The sequence below is a fragment of the Brachyhypopomus gauderio genome, chromosome 20 (genome assembly GCF_052324685.1).
Source record: "Brachyhypopomus gauderio isolate BG-103 chromosome 20, BGAUD_0.2, whole genome shotgun sequence".
Taxonomy (NCBI): domain Eukaryota; kingdom Metazoa; phylum Chordata; class Actinopteri; order Gymnotiformes; family Hypopomidae; genus Brachyhypopomus; species Brachyhypopomus gauderio.
The window spans coordinates 2,448,583-2,466,118 of record NC_135230.1 but is presented as its reverse complement, the minus strand read 5'-3'; the positions used below and the strand labels follow the sequence as shown (position 1 = coordinate 2,466,118).

The 17,536-nt window shown below is 44.5% G+C and overlaps 2 protein-coding genes across 2 annotated transcripts; both read right to left on the bottom strand.

The window, feature by feature from the left end:
* Window positions 1–993: 993 nt before the first annotated feature.
* LOC143484602 (uncharacterized) lies at window positions 994–6,917 on the bottom strand. The gene is made up of 6 exons (XM_076983414.1): window positions 6,607–6,917; window positions 5,449–5,742; window positions 3,298–4,278; window positions 2,119–2,976; window positions 1,884–2,070; window positions 994–1,053 (listed from the first exon to the last, which is right to left on the bottom strand). Exons 1-6 carry the CDS (start codon window positions 6,915–6,917, stop codon window positions 994–996), a joined length of 2,691 nt encoding a protein of 896 aa, XP_076839529.1.
* A 438-nt stretch (window positions 6,918–7,355) lies between these two features.
* Window positions 7,356–15,869, bottom strand: LOC143484601 (uncharacterized; the record flags this gene model as incomplete). Its single annotated transcript, XM_076983412.1, has 7 exons — window positions 7,356–8,109; window positions 9,637–10,881; window positions 11,080–12,419; window positions 12,573–12,849; window positions 13,171–13,849; window positions 15,104–15,357; window positions 15,508–15,869. Coding segments are annotated over 7 exons (4,911 nt in total), but the record flags the coding sequence as incomplete, so codon positions are not given.
* Between the last annotated feature and the right edge of the window lie 1,667 nt (window positions 15,870–17,536).

Genomic DNA, 17,536 nt, shown 5'->3' with positions numbered 1-17,536 from the left:
GTAGATGATGATGGGGTGATGGTAGTGAAAGAAGTTGTGCTGGTAGTGGTAGAATCAGTAGACGATGTTGATGGGGTGATGGTAGTGGAAGTTTGAGAGGTTGCTGGCTTGATTGTAGTTGAAGGAGCAGTAGATGATGATGGGGTGCTGGTAGTAGAAGAAGTTGTGCTGCTAGTGGTAATATCATTAGACAATGTTGATGGGGTGATGGAAGTGGAAGTTGTAGAGGTTGTTGTTGGCTTGATTGTAGTTGAAGAAGCAGTAGATGATGAAGGCATGCTGGTAGTGGAAGGAGTTGTGCTGGTAGCGGTAGAATCAGAAGAGGATGTTGATGTGGTTGTTGTAGTAGAAGGAGTAGTAGATGATGATGGGGTGCTGGTAGTGGAAGAAGTTGTGCTGGTAGTGGTAGAATCAGTAGAGGATATTGATGGGGTGTTGGTAGTGGAAGTTGTAGTGGATGATGTTGGTGTGATTGTAGTTGAATGAGTAGTAGATGATGATGGGGTGCTGGTAGGTTTTGCAGTTGTGCTGGTAGTGGTAATATCAGTAGACAATGTTGATGGGGTGATGGAAGTGGAAGTTGTAGAGGTTGTTGTTGGCTTGATTGTAGTTGAAGAAGCAGTAGATGCTGAAGTCATGCTGGTAGTGGAATCAGTTGTGCTGCTAGTGTTAGAATCAGTAGACATTGTTGGTGTGATTGTAGTTGAATGAGTAGTAGATGATGATGGGGTGCTGGTAGTTTTTGCAATTGTGCTGGTAGTGGAAGTATCAGTAGACGATGTTGATGGGGTGATGGAAGTGGAAGTTGTAGAGGTTGTTGTTGGCTTGATTGTAGTTGAAGAAGCAGTAGATGATGAAGGGATGCTGGTAGTGGAAGGAGTTGTGCTGGTAGCGGTAGAATCAGAAGAGGATGTTGTTGGTGTGATCGTAGTTGAATGAGTAGTAGATGATGGTGGGCTGGTAGTTGTCGCAGTTGTGCTGGTAGTGGTTGTATCAGTAGAGGATTTTGATGTGGTCGTTGTAGTGGAAGGAGAAGTAGATGATGATGGGGTGCTGGGAGTTTTAGCAGTTGTGCTGGTAGTGGAAATATCAGTAGACAATGTTGATGGGGTGATGGAAGTGGAATTTGTAGAGGTTGTTGTTGGCTTGATTGTAGTTGAAGAAGCAGTAGATGATGAAGGCATGCTGGTAGTGGAAGGAGTTGTGCTGGTAGCGGTAGAATCAGAAGAGGATGTTGATGTGGTTGTTGTAGTAGAAGGAGTAGTAGATGATGATGGGGTGATGGTAGTGGAAGAAGTTGTGCTGGTAGTGGTAGAATCAGTAGACGATGTTGATGGGGTGATGGTAGTGGAAGTTTGAGAGGTTGCTGGCTTGATTGTAATTGAAGGAGCAGTAGATGATGATGGGGTGCTGGTAGTAGAAGAAGTTGTGCTGCTAGTGGTAATATCATTAGACAATGTTGATGGGGTGATGGAAGTGGAAGTTGTAGAGGTTGTTGTTGGCTTGATTGTAGTTGAAGAAGCAGTAGATGATGAAGGGATGCTGGTAGTGGAAGGAGTTGTGCTGGTAGCGGTAGAATCAGAAGAGGATGTTGATGTGGTTGTTGTAGTAGAAGGAGTAGTAGATGATGATGGGGTGCTGGTAGTGGAAGAAGTTGTGCTGGTAGTGGTAGAATCAGTAGAGGATATTGATGGGGTGTTGGTAGTGGAAGTTGTAGTGGATGATGTTGGTGTGATTGTAGTTGAATGAGTAGTAGATGATGATGGGGTGCTGGTAGGTTTTGTAGTTGTGCTGGTAGTGGTAATATCAGTAGACAATGTTGATGGGGTGATGGAAGTGGAAGTTGTAGAGGTTGTTGTTGGCTTGATTGTAGTTGAAGAAGCAGTAGATGATGAAGGCATGCTGGTAGTGGAAGGAATTGTGCTGGTAGTGGTGGTATCAGAAGATGATGTTGATGTGGTCGTTGTAGTGGAAGGAGTAGTAGATGATGATGGGGTGATGGTAGTGGAAGAAGTTGTGCTGGTAGTGGTAGAATCAGTAGACGATGTTGATGGGGTGATGGTAGTGGAAGTTTGAGAGGTTGCTGGCTTGATTGTAGTTGAAGGAGCATTAGATGATGATGGGGTGCTGGTAGTAGAAGAAGTTGTGCTGCTAGTGGTAATATCATTAGACAATGTTGATGGGGTGATGGAAGTGGAAGTTGTAGAGGTTGTTGTTGGCTTGATTGTAGTTGAAGAAGCAGTAGATGATGAAGGGATGCTGGTAGTGGAAGGAGTTGTGCTGGTAGCGGTAGAATCAGAAGAGGATGTTGATGTGGTTGTTGTAGTAGAAGGAGTAGTAGATGATGATGGGGTGCTGGTAGTGGAAGAAGTTGTGCTGGTAGTGGTAGAATCAGTAGAGGATATTGATGGGGTGTTGGTAGTGGAAGTTGTAGTGGATGATGTTGGTGTGATTGTAGTTGAATGAGTAGTAGAAGATGATGGGGTGCTGGTAGGTTTTGCAGTTGTGCTGGTAGTGGTAATATCAGTAGACAATGTTGATGGGGTGATGGAAGTGGAAGTTGTAGAGGTTGTTGTTGGCTTGATTGTAGTTGAAGAAGCAGTAGATGATGAAGGCATGCTGGTAGTGGAAGGAATTGTGCTGGTAGTGGTGGTATCAGAAGATGATGTTGATGTGGTCGTTGTAGTGGAAGGAGTAGTAGATGATGATGGGGTGATGGTAGTGGAAGAAGTTGTGCTGGTAGTGGTAGAATCAGTAGACGATGTTGATGGGGTGATGGTAGTGGAAGTTTGAGAGGTTGCTGGCTTGATTGTAGTTGAAGGAGCAGTAGATGATGATGGGGTGCTGGTAGTAGAAGAAGTTGTGCTGCTAGTGGTAATATCATTAGACAATGTTGATGGGGTGATGGAAGTGGAAGTTGTAGAGGTTGTTGTTGGCTTGATTGTAGTTGAAGAAGCAGTAGATGATGAAGGGATGCTGGTAGTGGAAGGAGTTGTGCTGGTAGCGGTAGAATCAGAAGAGGATGTTGATGTGGTTGTTGTAGTAGAAGGAGTAGTAGATGATGATGGGGTGCTGGTAGTGGAAGAAGTTGTGCTGGTAGTGGTAGAATCAGTAGAGGATATTGATGGGGTGTTGGTAGTGGAAGTTGTAGTGGATGATGTTGGTGTGATTGTAGTTGAATGAGTAGTAGATGATGATGGGGTGCTGGTAGGTTTTGCAGTTGTGCTGGTAGTGGTAATATCAGTAGACAATGTTGATGGGGTGATGGAAGTGGAAGTTGTAGAGGTTGTTGTTGGCTTGATTGTAGTTGAAGAAGCAGTAGATGATGAAGGCATGCTGGTAGTGGAAGGAATTGTGCTGGTAGTGGTGGTATCAGAAGATGAAGTTGATGTGGTCGTTGTAGTGGAAGGAGTAGTAGATGATGATGGGGTGATGGTAGTGGAAGAAGTTGTGCTGGTAGTGGTAGAATCAGTAGACGATGTTGATGGGGTGATGGTAGTGGAAGTTTGAGAGGTTGCTGGCTTGATTGTAGTTGAAGGAGCAGTAGATGATGATGGGGTGCTGGTAGTAGAAGAAGTTGTGCTGCTAGTGGTAATATCATTAGACAATGTTGATGGGGTGATGGAAGTGGAAGTTGTAGAGGTTGTTGTTGGCTTGATTGTAGTTGAAGAAGCAGTAGATGATGAAGGGATGCTGGTAGTGGAAGGAGTTGTGCTGGTAGCGGTAGAATCAGAAGAGGATGTTGATGTGGTTGTTGTAGTAGAAGGAGTAGTAGATGATGATGGGGTGCTGGTAGTGGAAGAAGTTGTGCTGGTAGTGGTAGAATCAGTAGAGGATATTGATGGGGTGTTGGTAGTGGAAGTTGTAGTGGATGATGTTGGTGTGATTGTAGTTGAATGAGTAGTAGATGATGATGGGGTGCTGGTAGGTTTTGCAGTTGTGCTGGTAGTGGTAATATCAGTAGACAATGTTGATGGGGTGATGGAAGTGGAAGTTGTAGAGGTTGTTGTTGGCTTGATTGTAGTTGAAGAAGCAGTAGATGATGAAGGCATGCTGGTAGTGGAAGGAATTGTGCTGGTAGTGGTGGTATCAGAAGATGATGTTGATGTGGTCGTTGTAGTGGAAGGAGTAGTAGATGATGATGGGGTGCTGGTAGTGGAAGAAGTTGTGCTGGTAGTGGTAGAATCAGTAGACGATGTTGATGGGGTGATGGTAGTGGAAGTTTGAGAGGTTGCTGGCTTGATTGTAGTTGAAGGAGCAGTAGATGATGATGGGGTGCTGGTAGTAGAAGAAGTTGTGCTGCTAGTGGTAATATCATTAGACAATGTTGATGGGGTGATGGAAGTGGAAGTTGTAGAGGTTGTTGTTGGCTTGATTGTAGTTGAAGAAGCAGTAGATGATGAAGGGTTGCTGGTAGTGGAAGGAGTTGTGCTGGTAGCGGTAGAATCAGAAGAGGATGTTGATGTGGTTGTTGTAGTAGAAGGAGTAGTAGATGATGATGGGGTGCTGGTAGTGGAAGAAGTTGTGCTGGTAGTGGTAGAATCAGTAGAGGATATTGATGGGGTGTTGGTAGTGGAAGTTGTAGTGGATGATGTTGGTGTGATTGTAGTTGAATGAGTAGTAGATGATGATGGGGTGCTGGTAGGTTTTGCAGTTGTGCTGGTAGTGGTAATATCAGTAGACAATGTTGATGGGGTGATGGAAGTGGAAGTTGTAGAGGTTGTTGTTGGCTTGATTGTAGTTGAAGAAGCAGTAGATGATGAAGGCATGCTGGTAGTGGAAGGAATTGTGCTGGTAGTGGTGGTATCAGAAGATGATGTTGATGTGGTCGTTGTAGTGGAAGGAGTAGTAGATGATGATGGGGTGCTGGTAGTGGAAGAAGTTGTGCTGGTAGTGGTAGAATCAGTAGACGATGTTGATGGGGTGATGGTAGTGGAAGTTTGAGAGGTTGCTGGCTTGATTGTAGTTGAAGGAGCAGTAGATGATGATGGGGTGCTGGTAGTAGAAGAAGTTGTGCTGCTAGTGGTAATATCATTAGACAATGTTGATGGGGTGATGGAAGTGGAAGTTGTAGAGGTTGTTGTTGGCTTGATTGTAGTTGAAGAAGCAGTAGATGATGAAGGGTTGCTGGTAGTGGAAGGAGTTGTGCTGGTAGCGGTAGAATCAGAAGAGGATGTTGATGTGGTTGTTGTAGTAGAAGGAGTAGTAGATGATGATGGGGTGCTGGTAGTGGAAGAAGTTGTGCTGGTAGTGGTAGAATCAGTAGAGGATATTGATGGGGTGTTGGTAGTGGAAGTTGTAGTGGATGATGTTGGTGTGATTGTAGTTGAATGAGTAGTAGATGATGATGGGGTGCTGGTAGGTTTTGCAGTTGTGCTGGTAGTGGTAATATCAGTAGACAATGTTGATGGGGTGATGGCAGTGGAAGTTGTAGAGGTTGTTGTTGGCTTGATTGTAGTTGAAGAAGCAGTAGATGATGAAGGCATGCTGGTAGTGGAAGGAATTGTGCTGGTAGTGGTGGTATCAGAAGATGAAGTTGATGTGATCGTTGTAGTGGAAGGAGTAGTAGATGATGATGGGGTGATGGTAGTGGAAGAAGTTGTGCTGGTAGTGGTAGAATCAGTAGACGATGTTGATGGGGTGATGGTAGTGGAAGTTTGAGAGGTTGCTGGCTTGATTGTAGTTGAAGGAGCAGTAGATGATGATGGGGTGCTGGTAGTAGAAGAAGTTGTGCTGCTAGTGGTAATATCATTAGACAATGTTGATGGGGTGATGGAAGTGGAAGTTGTAGAGGTTGTTGTTGGCTTGATTGTAATTGAAGAAGCAGTAGATGATGAAGGGATGCTGGTAGTGGAAGGAGTTGTGCTGGTAGCGGTAGAATCAGAAGAGGATGTTGATGTGGTTGTTGTAGAAGGAGTAGTAGATGATGATGGGGTGCTGGTAGTGGAAGAAGTTGTGCTGGTAGTGGTAGAATCAGTAGAGGATATTGATGGGGTGTTGGTAGTGGAAGTTGTAGTGGATGATGTTGGTGTGATTGTAGTTGAATGAGTAGTAGATGATGATGGGGTGCTGGTAGGTTTTGCAGTTGTGCTGGTAGTGGTAATATCAGTAGACAATGTTGATGGGGTGATGGAAGTGGAAGTTGTAGAGGTTGTTGTTGGCTTGATTGTAGTTGAAGAAGCAGTAGATGATGAAGGCATGCTGGTAGTGGAAGGAATTGTGCTGGTAGTGGTGGTATCAGAAGATGATGTTGATGTGGTCGTTGTAGTGGAAGGAGTAGTAGATGATGATGGGGTGATGGTAGTGGAAGAAGTTGTGCTGGTAGTGGTAGAATCAGTAGACGATGTTGATGGGGTGATGGTAGTGGAAGTTTGAGAGGTTGCTGGCTTGATTGTAGTTGAAGGAGCAGTAGATGATGATGGGGTGCTGGTAGTAGAAGAAGTTATGCTGCTAGTGGTAATATCATTAGACAATGTTGATGGGGTGATGGAAGTGGAAGTTGTAGAGGTTGTTGTTGGCTTGATTGTAGTTGAAGAAGCAGTAGATGATGAAGGGATGCTGGTAGTGGAAGGAGTTGTGCTGGTAGCGGTAGAATCAGAAGAGGATGTTGATGTGGTTGTTGTAGTAGAAGGAGTAGTAGATGATGATGGGGTGCTGGTAGTGGAAGAAGTTGTGCTGGTAGTGGTAGAACCAGTAGAGGATATTGATGGGGTGTTGGTAGTGGAAGTTGTAGTGGATGATGTTGGTGTGATTGTAGTTGAATGAGTAGTAGATGATGATGGGGTGCTGGTAGGTTTTGCAGTTGTGCTGGTAGTGGTAATATCAGTAGACAATGTTGATGGGGTGATGGAAGTGGAAGTTGTAGAGGTTGTTGTTGGCTTGATTGTAGTTGAAGAAGCAGTAGATGATGAAGGCATGCTGGTAGTGGAAGGAATTGTGCTGGTAGTGGTGGTATCAGAAGATGATGTTGATGTGGTTGTTGTAGTGGAAGGAGTAGTAGATGATGATGGGGTGCTGGTAGTGGAAGAAGTTGTGCTGGTAGTGGTAGAATCAGTAGACGATGTTGATGGGGTGATGGTAGTGGAAGTTTGAGAGGTTGCTGGCTTGATTGTAGTTGAAGGAGCAGTAGATGATGATGGGGTGCTGGTAGTAGAAGAAGTTGTGCTGCTAGTGGTAATATCATTAGACAATGTTGATGGGGTGATGGAAGTGGAAGTTGTAGAGGTTGTTGTTGGCTTGATTGTAGTTGAAGAAGCAGTAGATGATGAAGGGTTGCTGGTAGTGGAAGGAGTTGTGCTGGTAGCGGTAGAATCAGAAGAGGATGTTGATGTGGTTGTTGTAGTAGAAGGAGTAGTAGATGATGATGGGGTGCTGGTAGTGGAAGAAGTTGTGCTGGTAGTGGTAGAATCAGTAGAGGATATTGATGGGGTGTTGGTAGTGGAAGTTGTAGTGGATGATGTTGGTGTGATTGTAGTTGAATGAGTAGTAGATGATGATGGGGTGCTGGTAGGTTTTGCAGTTGTGCTGGTAGTGGTAATATCAGTAGACAATGTTGATGGGGTGATGGCAGTGGAAGTTGTAGAGGTTGTTGTTGGCTTGATTGTAGTTGAAGAAGCAGTAGATGATGAAGGCATGCTGGTAGTGGAAGGAATTGTGCTGGTAGTGGTGGTATCAGAAGATGAAGTTGATGTGATCGTTGTAGTGGAAGGAGTAGTAGATGATGATGGGGTGATGGTAGTGGAAGAAGTTGTGCTGGTAGTGGTAGAATCAGTAGACGATGTTGATGGGGTGATGGTAGTGGAAGTTTGAGAGGTTGCTGGCTTGATTGTAGTTGAAGGAGCAGTAGATGATGATGGGGTGCTGGTAGTAGAAGAAGTTGTGCTGCTAGTGGTAATATCATTAGACAATGTTGATGGGGTGATGGAAGTGGAAGTTGTAGAGGTTGTTGTTGGCTTGATTGTAATTGAAGAAGCAGTAGATGATGAAGGGATGCTGGTAGTGGAAGGAGTTGTGCTGGTAGCGGTAGAATCAGAAGAGGATGTTGATGTGGTTGTTGTAGTAGAAGGAGTAGTAGATGATGATGGGGTGCTGGTAGTGGAAGAAGTTGTGCTGGTAGTGGTAGAATCAGTAGAGGATATTGATGGGGTGTTGGTAGTGGAAGTTGTATTGGATGATGTTGGTGTGATTGTAGTTGAATGAGTAGTAGATGATGATGGGGTGCTGGTAGGTTTTGCAGTTGTGCTGGTAGTGGTAATATCAGTAGACAAAGTTGATGGGGTGATGGAAGTGGAAGTTGTAGAGGTTGTTGTTGGCTTGATTGTAGTTGAAGAAGCAGTAGATGATGAAGGCATGCTGGTAGTGGAAGGAATTGTGCTGGTAGTGGTGGTATCAGAAGATGATGTTGATGTGGTCGTTGTAGTGGAAGGAGTAGTAGATGATGATGGGGTGATGGTAGTGGAAGAAGTTGTGCTGGTAGTGGTAGAATCAGTAGACGATGTTGATGGGGTGATGGTAGTGGAAGTTTGAGAGGTTGCTGGCTTGATTGTAGTTGAAGGAGCAGTAGATGATGATGGGGTGCTGGTAGTAGAAGAAGTTGTGCTGCTAGTGGTAATATCATTAGACAATGTTGATGGGGTGATGGAAGTGGAAGTTGTAGAGGTTGTTGTTGGCTTGATTGTAGTTGAAGAAGCAGTAGATGATGAAGGGATGCTGGTAGTGGAAGGAGTTGTGCTGGTAGCGGTAGAATCAGAAGAGGATGTTGATGTGGTTGTTGTAGTAGAAGGAGTAGTAGATGATGATGGGGTGCTGGTAGTGGAAGAAGTTGTGCTGGTAGTGGTAGAATCAGTAGAGGATATTGATGGGGTGTTGGTAGTGGAAGTTGTAGTGGATGATGTTGGTGTGATTGTAGTTGAATGAGTAGTAGATGATGATGGGGTGCTGGTAGGTTTTGCAGTTGTGCTGGTAGTGGTAATATCAGTAGACAATGTTGATGGCATGATGGAAGTGGAAGTTGTAGAGGTTGTTGTTGGCTTGATTGTAGTTGAAGAAGCAGTAGATGATGAAGGCATGCTGGTAGTGGAAGGAATTGTGCTGGTAGTGGTGGTATCAGAAGATGATGTTGATGTGGTCGTTGTAGTGGAAGGAGTAGTAGATGATGATGGGGTGATGGTAGTGGAAGAAGTTGTGCTGGTAGTGGTAGAATCAGTAGACGATGTTGATGGGGTGATGGTAGTGGAAGTTTGAGAGGTTGCTGGCTTGATTGTAGTTGAAGGAGCAGTAGATGATGATGGGGTGCTGGTAGTAGAAGAAGTTGTGCTGCTAGTGGTAATATCATTAGACAATGTTGATGGGGTGATGGAAGTGGAAGTTGTAGAGGTTGTTGTTGGCTTGATTGTAGTTGAAGAAGCAGTAGATGATGAAGGGATGCTGGTAGTGGAAGGAGTTGTGCTGGTAGCGGTAGAATCAGAAGAGGATGTTGATGTGGTTGTTGTAGTAGAAGGAGTAGTAGATGATGATGGGGTGCTGGTAGTGGAAGAAGTTGTGCTGGTAGTGGTAGAATCAGTAGAGGATATTGATGGGGTGTTGGTAGTGGAAGTTGTAGTGGATGATGTTGGTGTGATTGTAGTTGAATGAGTAGTAGATGATGATGGGGTGCTGGTAGGTTTTGCAGTTGTGCTGGTAGTGGTAATATCAGTAGACAATGTTGATGGGGTGATGGAAGTGGAAGTTGTAGAGGTTGTTGTTGGCTTGATTGTAGTTGAAGAAGCAGTAGATGATGAAGGCATGCTGGTAGTGGAAGGAATTGTGCTGGTAGTGGTGGTATCAGAAGATGATGTTGATGTGGTCGTTGTAGTGGAAGGAGTAGTAGATGATGATGGGGTGATGGTAGTGGAAGAAGTTGTGCTGGTAGTGGTAGAATCAGTAGACGATGTTGATGGGGTGATGGTAGTGGAAGTTTGAGAGGTTGCTGGCTTGATTGTAGTTGAAGGAGCAGTAGATGATGATGGGGTGCTGGTAGTAGAAGAAGTTGTGCTGCTAGTGGTAATATCATTGGACAATGTTGATGGGGTGATGGAAGTGGAAGTTGTAGAGGTTGTTGTTGACTTGATTGTAGTTGAAGAAGCAGTAGATGATGAAGGGAAGCTGGTAGTGGAAGGAGTTGTGCTGGTAGCGGTAGAATCAGAAGAGGATGTTGATGTGGTTGTTGTAGTAGAAGGAGTAGTAGATGATGATGGGGTGCTGGTAGTGGAAGAAGTTGTGCTGGTAGTGGTAGAATCAGTAGAGGATATTGATGGGGTGTTGGTAGTGGAAGTTGTAGTGGATGATGTTGGTGTGATTGTAGTTGAATGAGTAGTAGATAATGATGGGGTGCTGGTAGGTTTTGCAGTTGTGCTGGTAGTGGTAATATCAGTAGACAATGTTGATGGGGTGATGGAAGTGGAAGTTGTAGAGGTTGTTGTTGGCTTGATTGTAGTTGAAGAAGCAGTAGATGATGAAGGAATGCTGGTAGTGGAAGCAATTGTGCTGGTAGTGGTGGTATCAGAAGATGATGTTGATGTGGTCGTTGTAGTGGAAAGAGTAGTAGATGATGATGGGGTGATGGTAGTGGAAGAAGTTGTGCTGGTAGTGGTAGAATCAGTAGACGATGTTGATGGGGTGATGGTAGTGGAAGTTTGAGAGGTTGCTGGCTTGATTGTAGTTGAAGGAGCAGTAGATGATGATGGGGTGCTGGTAGTAGAAGAAGTTGTGCTGCTAGTGGTAATATCATTAGACAATGTTGATGGGGTGATGGAAGTGGAAGTTGTAGAGGTTGTTGTTGGCTTGATTGTAGTTGAAGAAGCAGTAGATGATGAAGGGATGCTGGTAGTGGAAGGAGTTGTGCTGGTAGCGGTAGAATCAGAAGAGGATGTTGATGTGGTTGTTGTAGTAGAAGGAGTAGTAGATGATGATGGGGTGCTGGTAGTGGAAGAAGTTGTGCTGGTAGTGGTAGAATCAGTAGAGGATATTGATGGGGTGTTGGTAGTGGAAGTTGTAGTGGATGATGTTGGTGTGATTGTAGTTGAATGAGTAGTAGATGATGATGGGGTGCTGGTAGGTTTTGCAGTTGTGCTGGTAGTGGTAATATCAGTAGACAATGTTGATGGGGTGATGGAAGTGGAAGTTGTAGAGGTTGTTGTTGGCTTGATTGTAGTTGAAGAAGCAGTAGATGATGAAGGCATGCTGGTAGTGGAAGGAATTGTGCTGGTAGTGGTGGTATCAGAAGATGATGTTGATGTGGTCGTTGTAGTGGAAAGAGTAGTAGATGATGATGGGGTGATGGTAGTGGAAGAAGTTGTGCTGGTAGTGGTAGAATCAGTAGACGATGTTGATGGGGTGATGGTAGTGGAAGTTTGAGAGGTTGCTGGCTTGATTGTAGTTGAAGGAGCAGTAGATGATGATGGGGTGCTGGTAGTAGAAGAAGTTGTGCTGCTAGTGGTAATATCATTAGACAATGTTGATGGGGTGATGGAAGTGGAAGTTGTAGAGGTTGTTGTTGGCTTGATTGTAGTTGAAGAAGCAGTAGATGATGAAGGGATGCTGGTAGTGGAAGGAGTTGTGCTGGTAGCGGTAGAATCAGAAGAGGATGTTGATGTGGTTGTTGTAGTAGAAGGAGTAGTAGATGATGATGGGGTGATGGTAGTGGAAGTTTGAGAGGTTGCTGGCTTGATTGTAGTTGAAGGAGCAGTAGATGATGATGGGGTGCTGGTAGTAGAAGAAGTTGTGCTGCTAGTGGTAATATCATTAGACAATGTTGATGGGGTGATGGAAGTGGAAGTTGTAGAGGTTGTTGTTGGCTTGATTGTAGTTGAAGAAGCAGTAGATGATGAAGGGATGCTGGTAGTGGAAGGAGTTGTGCTGGTAGCGGTAGAATCAGAAGAGGATGTTGATGTGGTTGTTGTAGTAGAAGGAGTAGTAGATGATGATGGGGTGCTGGTAGTGGAAGAAGTTGTGCTGGTAGTGGTAGAATCAGTAGAGGATATTGATGGGGTGTTGGTAGTGGAAGTTGTAGTGGATGATGTTGGTGTGATTGTAGTTGAATGAGTAGTAGATGATGATGGGGTGCTGGTAGGTTTTGCAGTTGTGCTGGTAGTGGTAATATCAGTAGACAATGTTGATGGGGTGATGGAAGTGGAAGTTGTAGAGGTTGTTGTTGGCTTGATTGTAGTTGAAGAAGCAGTAGATGATGAAGGCATGCTGGTAGTGGAAGGAATTGTGCTGGTAGTGGTGGTATCAGAAGATGATGTTGATGTGGTCGTTGTAGTGGAAGGAGTAGTAGATGATGATAGGGTGATGGTAGTGGAAGAAGTTGTGCTGGTAGTGGTAGAATCAGTAGACGATGTTGATGGGGTGATGGTAGTGGAAGTTTGAGAGGTTGCTGGCTTGATTGTAGTTGAAGGAGCAGTAGATGATGATGGGGTGCTGGTAGTAGAAGAAGTTGTGCTGCTAGTGGTAATATCATTAGACAATGTTGATGGGGTGATGGAAGTGGAAGTTGTAGAGGTTGTTGTTGGCTTGATTGTAGTTGAAGAAGCAGTAGATGATGAAGGGATGCTGGTAGTGGAAGGAGTTGTGCTGGTAGCGGTAGAATCAGAAGAGGATGTTGATGTGGTTGTTGTAGTAGAAGGAGTAGTAGATGATGATGGGGTGCTGGTAGTGGAAGAAGTTGTGCTGGTAGTGGTAGAATCAGTAGAGGATATTGATGGGGTGTTGGTAGTGGAAGTTGTAGTGGATGATGTTGGTGTGATTGTAGTTGAATGAGTAGTAGATGATGATGGGGTGCTGGTAGGTTTTGCAGTTGTGCTGGTAGTGGTAATATCAGTAGACAATGTTGATGGCGTGATGGAAGTGGAAGTTGTAGAGGTTGTTGTTGGCTTGATTGTAGTTGAAGAAGCAGTAGATGATGAAGGCATGCTGGTAGTGGAAGGAATTGTGCTGGTAGTGGTGGTATCAGAAGATGATGTTGATGTGGTCGTTGTAGTGGAAGGAGTAGTAGATGATGATGGGGTGATGGTAGTGGAAGAAGTTGTGCTGGTAGTGGTAGAATCAGTAGACGATGTTGATGGGGTGATGGTAGTGGAAGTTTGAGAGGTTGCTGGCTTGATTGTAGTTGAAGGAGCAGTAGATGATGATGGGGTGCTGGTAGTAGAAGAAGTTGTGCTGCTAGTGGTAATATCATTAGACAATGTTGATGGGGTGATGGAAGTGGAAGTTGTAGAGGTTGTTGTTGGCTTGATTGTAGTTGAAGAAGCAGTAGATGATGAAGGGATGCTGGTAGTGGAAGGAGTTGTGCTGGTAGCGGTAGAATCAGAAGAGGATGTTGATGTGGTTGTTGTAGTAGAAGAAGTAGTAGATGATGATGGGGTGCTGGTAGTGGAAGAAGTTGTGCTGGTAGTGGTAGAATCAGTAGAGGATATTGATGGGGTGTTGGTAGTGGAAGTTGTAGTGGATGATGTTGGTGTGATTGTAGTTGAATGAGTAGTAGATGATGATGGGGTGCTGGTAGGTTTTGCAGTTGTGCTGGTAGTGGTAATATCAGTAGACAATGTTGATGGGGTGATGGAAGTGGAAGTTGTAGAGGTTGTTGTTGGCTTGATTGTAGTTGAAGAAGCAGTAGATGATGAAGGCATGCTGGTAGTGGAAGGAATTGTGCTGGTAGTGGTGGTATCAGAAGATGATGTTGATGTGGTCGTTGTAGTGGAAGGAGTAGTAGATGATGATGGGGTGATGGTAGTGGAAGAAGTTGTGCTGGTAGTGGTAGAATCAGTAGACGATGTTGATGGGGTGATGGTAGTGGAAGTTTGAGAGGTTGCTGGCTTGATTGTAGTTGAAGGAGCAGTAGATGATGATGGGGTGCTGGTAGTAGAAGAAGTTGTGCTGCTAGTGGTAATATCATTGGACAATGTTGATGGGGTGATGGAAGTGGAAGTTGTAGAGGTTGTTGTTGACTTGATTGTAGTTGAAGAAGCAGTAGATGATGAAGGGAAGCTGGTAGTGGAAGGAGTTGTGCTGGTAGCGGTAGAATCAGAAGAGGATGTTGATGTGGTTGTTGTAGTAGAAGGAGTAGTAGATGATGATGGGGTGCTGGTAGTGGAAGAAGTTGTGCTGGTAGTGGTAGAATCAGTAGAGGATATTGATGGGGTGTTGGTAGTGGAAGTTGTAGTGGATGATGTTGGTGTGATTGTAGTTGAATGAGTAGTAGATGATGATGGGGTGCTGGTAGGTTTTGCAGTTGTGCTGGTAGTGGTAATATCAGTAGACAATGTTGATGGGGTGATGGAAGTGGAAGTTGTAGAGGTTGTTGTTGGCTTGATTGTAGTTGAAGAAGCAGTAGATGATGAAGGCATGCTGGTAGTGGAAGGAATTGTGCTGGTAGTGTTGGTATCAGAAGATGATGTTGATGTGGTCGTTGTAGTGGAAGGAGTAGTAGATGATGATGGGGTGATGGTAGTGGAAGAACTTGTGCTGGTAGTGGTAGAATCAGTAGACGATGTTGATGGGGTGATGGTAGTGGAAGTTTGAGAGGTTGCTGGCTTGATTGTAGTTGAAGGAGCAGTAGATGATGATGGGGTGCTGGTAGTAGAAGAAGTTGTGCTGCTAGTGGTAATATCATTAGACAATGTTGATGGGGTGATGGAAGTGGAAGTTGTAGATGTTGTTGTTGGCTTGATTGTAGTTGAAGAAGCAGTAGATGATGAAGGGATGCTGGTAGTGGAAGGAGTTGTGCTGGTAGCGGTAGAATCAGAAGAGGATGTTGATGTGGTTGTTGTAGTAGAAGGAGTAGTAGATGATGATGGGGTGCTGGTAGTGGAAGAAGTTGTGCTGGTAGTGGTAGAACCAGTAGAGGATATTGATGGGGTGTTGGTAGTGGAAGTTGTAGTGGATGATGTTGGTGTGATTGTAGTTGAATGAGTAGTAGATGATGATGGGGTGCTGGTAGGTTTTGCAGTTGTGCTGGTAGTGGTAATATCAGTAGACAATGTTGATGGGGTGATGGAAGTGGAAGTTGTAGAGGTTGTTGTTGGCTTGATTGTAGTTGAAGAAGCAGTAGATGATGAAGGCATGCTGGTAGTGGAAGGAATTGTGCTGGTAGTGGTGGTATCAGAAGATGATGTTGATGTGGTTGTTGTAGTGGAAGGAGTAGTAGATGATGATGGGGTGCTGGTAGTGGAAGAAGTTGTGCTGGTAGTGGTAGAATCAGTAGACGATGTTGATGGGGTGATGGTAGTGGAAGTTTGAGAGGTTGCTGGCTTGATTGTTGTTGAAGGAGCAGTAGATGATGATGGGGTGCTGGTAGTAGAAGAAGTTGTGCTGCTAGTGGTAATATCATTAGACAATGTTGATGGGGTGATGGAAGTGGAAGTTGTAGAGGTTGTTGTTGACTTGATTGTAGTTGAAGAAGCAGTAGATGATGAAGGGAAGCTGGTAGTGGAAGGAGTTGTGCTGGTAGCGGTAGAATCAGAAGAGGATGTTGATGTGGTTGTTGTAGTAGAAGGAGTAGTAGATGATGATGGGGTGCTGGTAGTGGAAGAAGTTGTGCTGGTAGTGGTAGAATCAGTAGAGGATATTGATGGGGTGTTGGTAGTGGAAGTTGTAGTGGATGATGTTGGTGTGATTGTAGTTGAATGAGTAGTAGATAATGATGGGGTGCTGGTAGGTTTTGCAGTTGTGCTGGTAGTGGTAATATCAGTAGACAATGTTGATGGGGTGATGGAAGTGGAAGTTGTAGAGGTTGTTGTTGGCTTGATTGTAGTTGAAGAAGCAGTAGATGATGAAGGAATGCTGGTAGTGGAAGCAATTGTGCTGGTAGTGGTGGTATCAGAAGATGATGTTGATGTGGTCGTTGTAGTGGAAAGAGTAGTAGATGATGATGGGGTGATGGTAGTGGAAGAAGTTGTGCTGGTAGTGGTAGAATCAGTAGACGATGTTGATGGGGTGATGGTAGTGGAAGTTTGAGAGGTTGCTGGCTTGATTGTAGTTGAAGGAGCAGTAGATGATGATGGGGTGCTGGTAGTAGAAGAAGTTGTGCTGCTAGTGGTAATATCATTAGACAATGTTGATGGGGTGATGGAAGTGGAAGTTGTAGAGGTTGTTGTTGGCTTGATTGTAGTTGAAGAAGCAGTAGATGATGAAGGGATGCTGGTAGTGGAAGGAGTTGTGCTGGTAGCGGTAGAATCAGAAGAGGATGTTGATGTGGTTGTTGTAGTAGAAGGAGTAGTAGATGATGATGGGGTGCTGGTAGTGGAAGAAGTTGTGCTGGTAGTGGTAGAATCAGTAGAGGATATTGATGGGGTGTTGGTAGTGGAAGTTGTAGTGGATGATGTTGGTGTGATTGTAGTTGAATGAGTAGTAGATGATGATGGGGTGCTGGTAGGTTTTGCAGTTGTGCTGGTAGTGGTAATATCAGTAGACAATGTTGATGGGGTGATGGAAGTGGAAGTTGTAGAGGTTGTTGTTGGCTTGATTGTAGTTGAAGAAGCAGTAGATGATGAAGGCATGCTGGTAGTGGAAGGAATTGTGCTGGTAGTGGTGGTATCAGAAGATGATGTTGATGTGGTCGTTGTAGTGGAAAGAGTAGTAGATGATGATGGGGTGATGGTAGTGGAAGAAGTTGTGCTGGTAGTGGTAGAATCAGTAGACGATGTTGATGGGGTGATGGTAGTGGAAGTTTGAGAGGTTGCTGGCTTGATTGTAGTTGAAGGAGCAGTAGATGATGATGGGGTGCTGGTAGTAGAAGAAGTTGTGCTGCTAGTGGTAATATCATTAGACAATGTTGATGGGGTGATGGAAGTGGAAGTTGTAGAGGTTGTTGTTGGCTTGATTGTAGTTGAAGAAGCAGTAGATGATGAAGGGATGCTGGTAGTGGAAGGAGTTGTGCTGGTAGCGGTAGAATCAGAAGAGGATGTTGATGTGGTTGTTGTAGTAGAAGGAGTAGTAGATGATGATGGGGTGATGGTAGTGGAAGTTTGAGAGGTTGCTGGCTTGATTGTAGTTGAAGGAGCAGTAGATGATGATGGGGTGCTGGTAGTAGAAGAAGTTGTGCTGCTAGTGGTAATATCATTAGACAATGTTGATGGGGTGATGGAAGTGGAAGTTGTAGAGGTTGTTGTTGGCTTGATTGTAGTTGAAGAAGCAGTAGATGATGAAGGGATGCTGGTAGTGGAAGGAGTTGTGCTGGTAGCGGTAGAATCAGAAGAGGATGTTGATGTGGTTGTTGTAGTAGAAGGAGTAGTAGATGATGATGGGGTGCTGGTAGTGGAAGAAGTTGTGCTGGTAGTGGTAGAATCAGTAGAGGATATTGATGGGGTGTTGGTAGTGGAAGTTGTAGTGGATGATGTTGGTGTGATTGTAGTTGAATGAGTAGTAGATGATGATGGGGTGCTGGTAGGTTTTGCAGTTGTGCTGGTAGTGGTAATATCAGTAGACAATGTTGATGGGGTGATGGAAGTGGAAGTTGTAGAGGTTGTTGTTGGCTTGATTGTAGTTGAAGAAGCAGTAG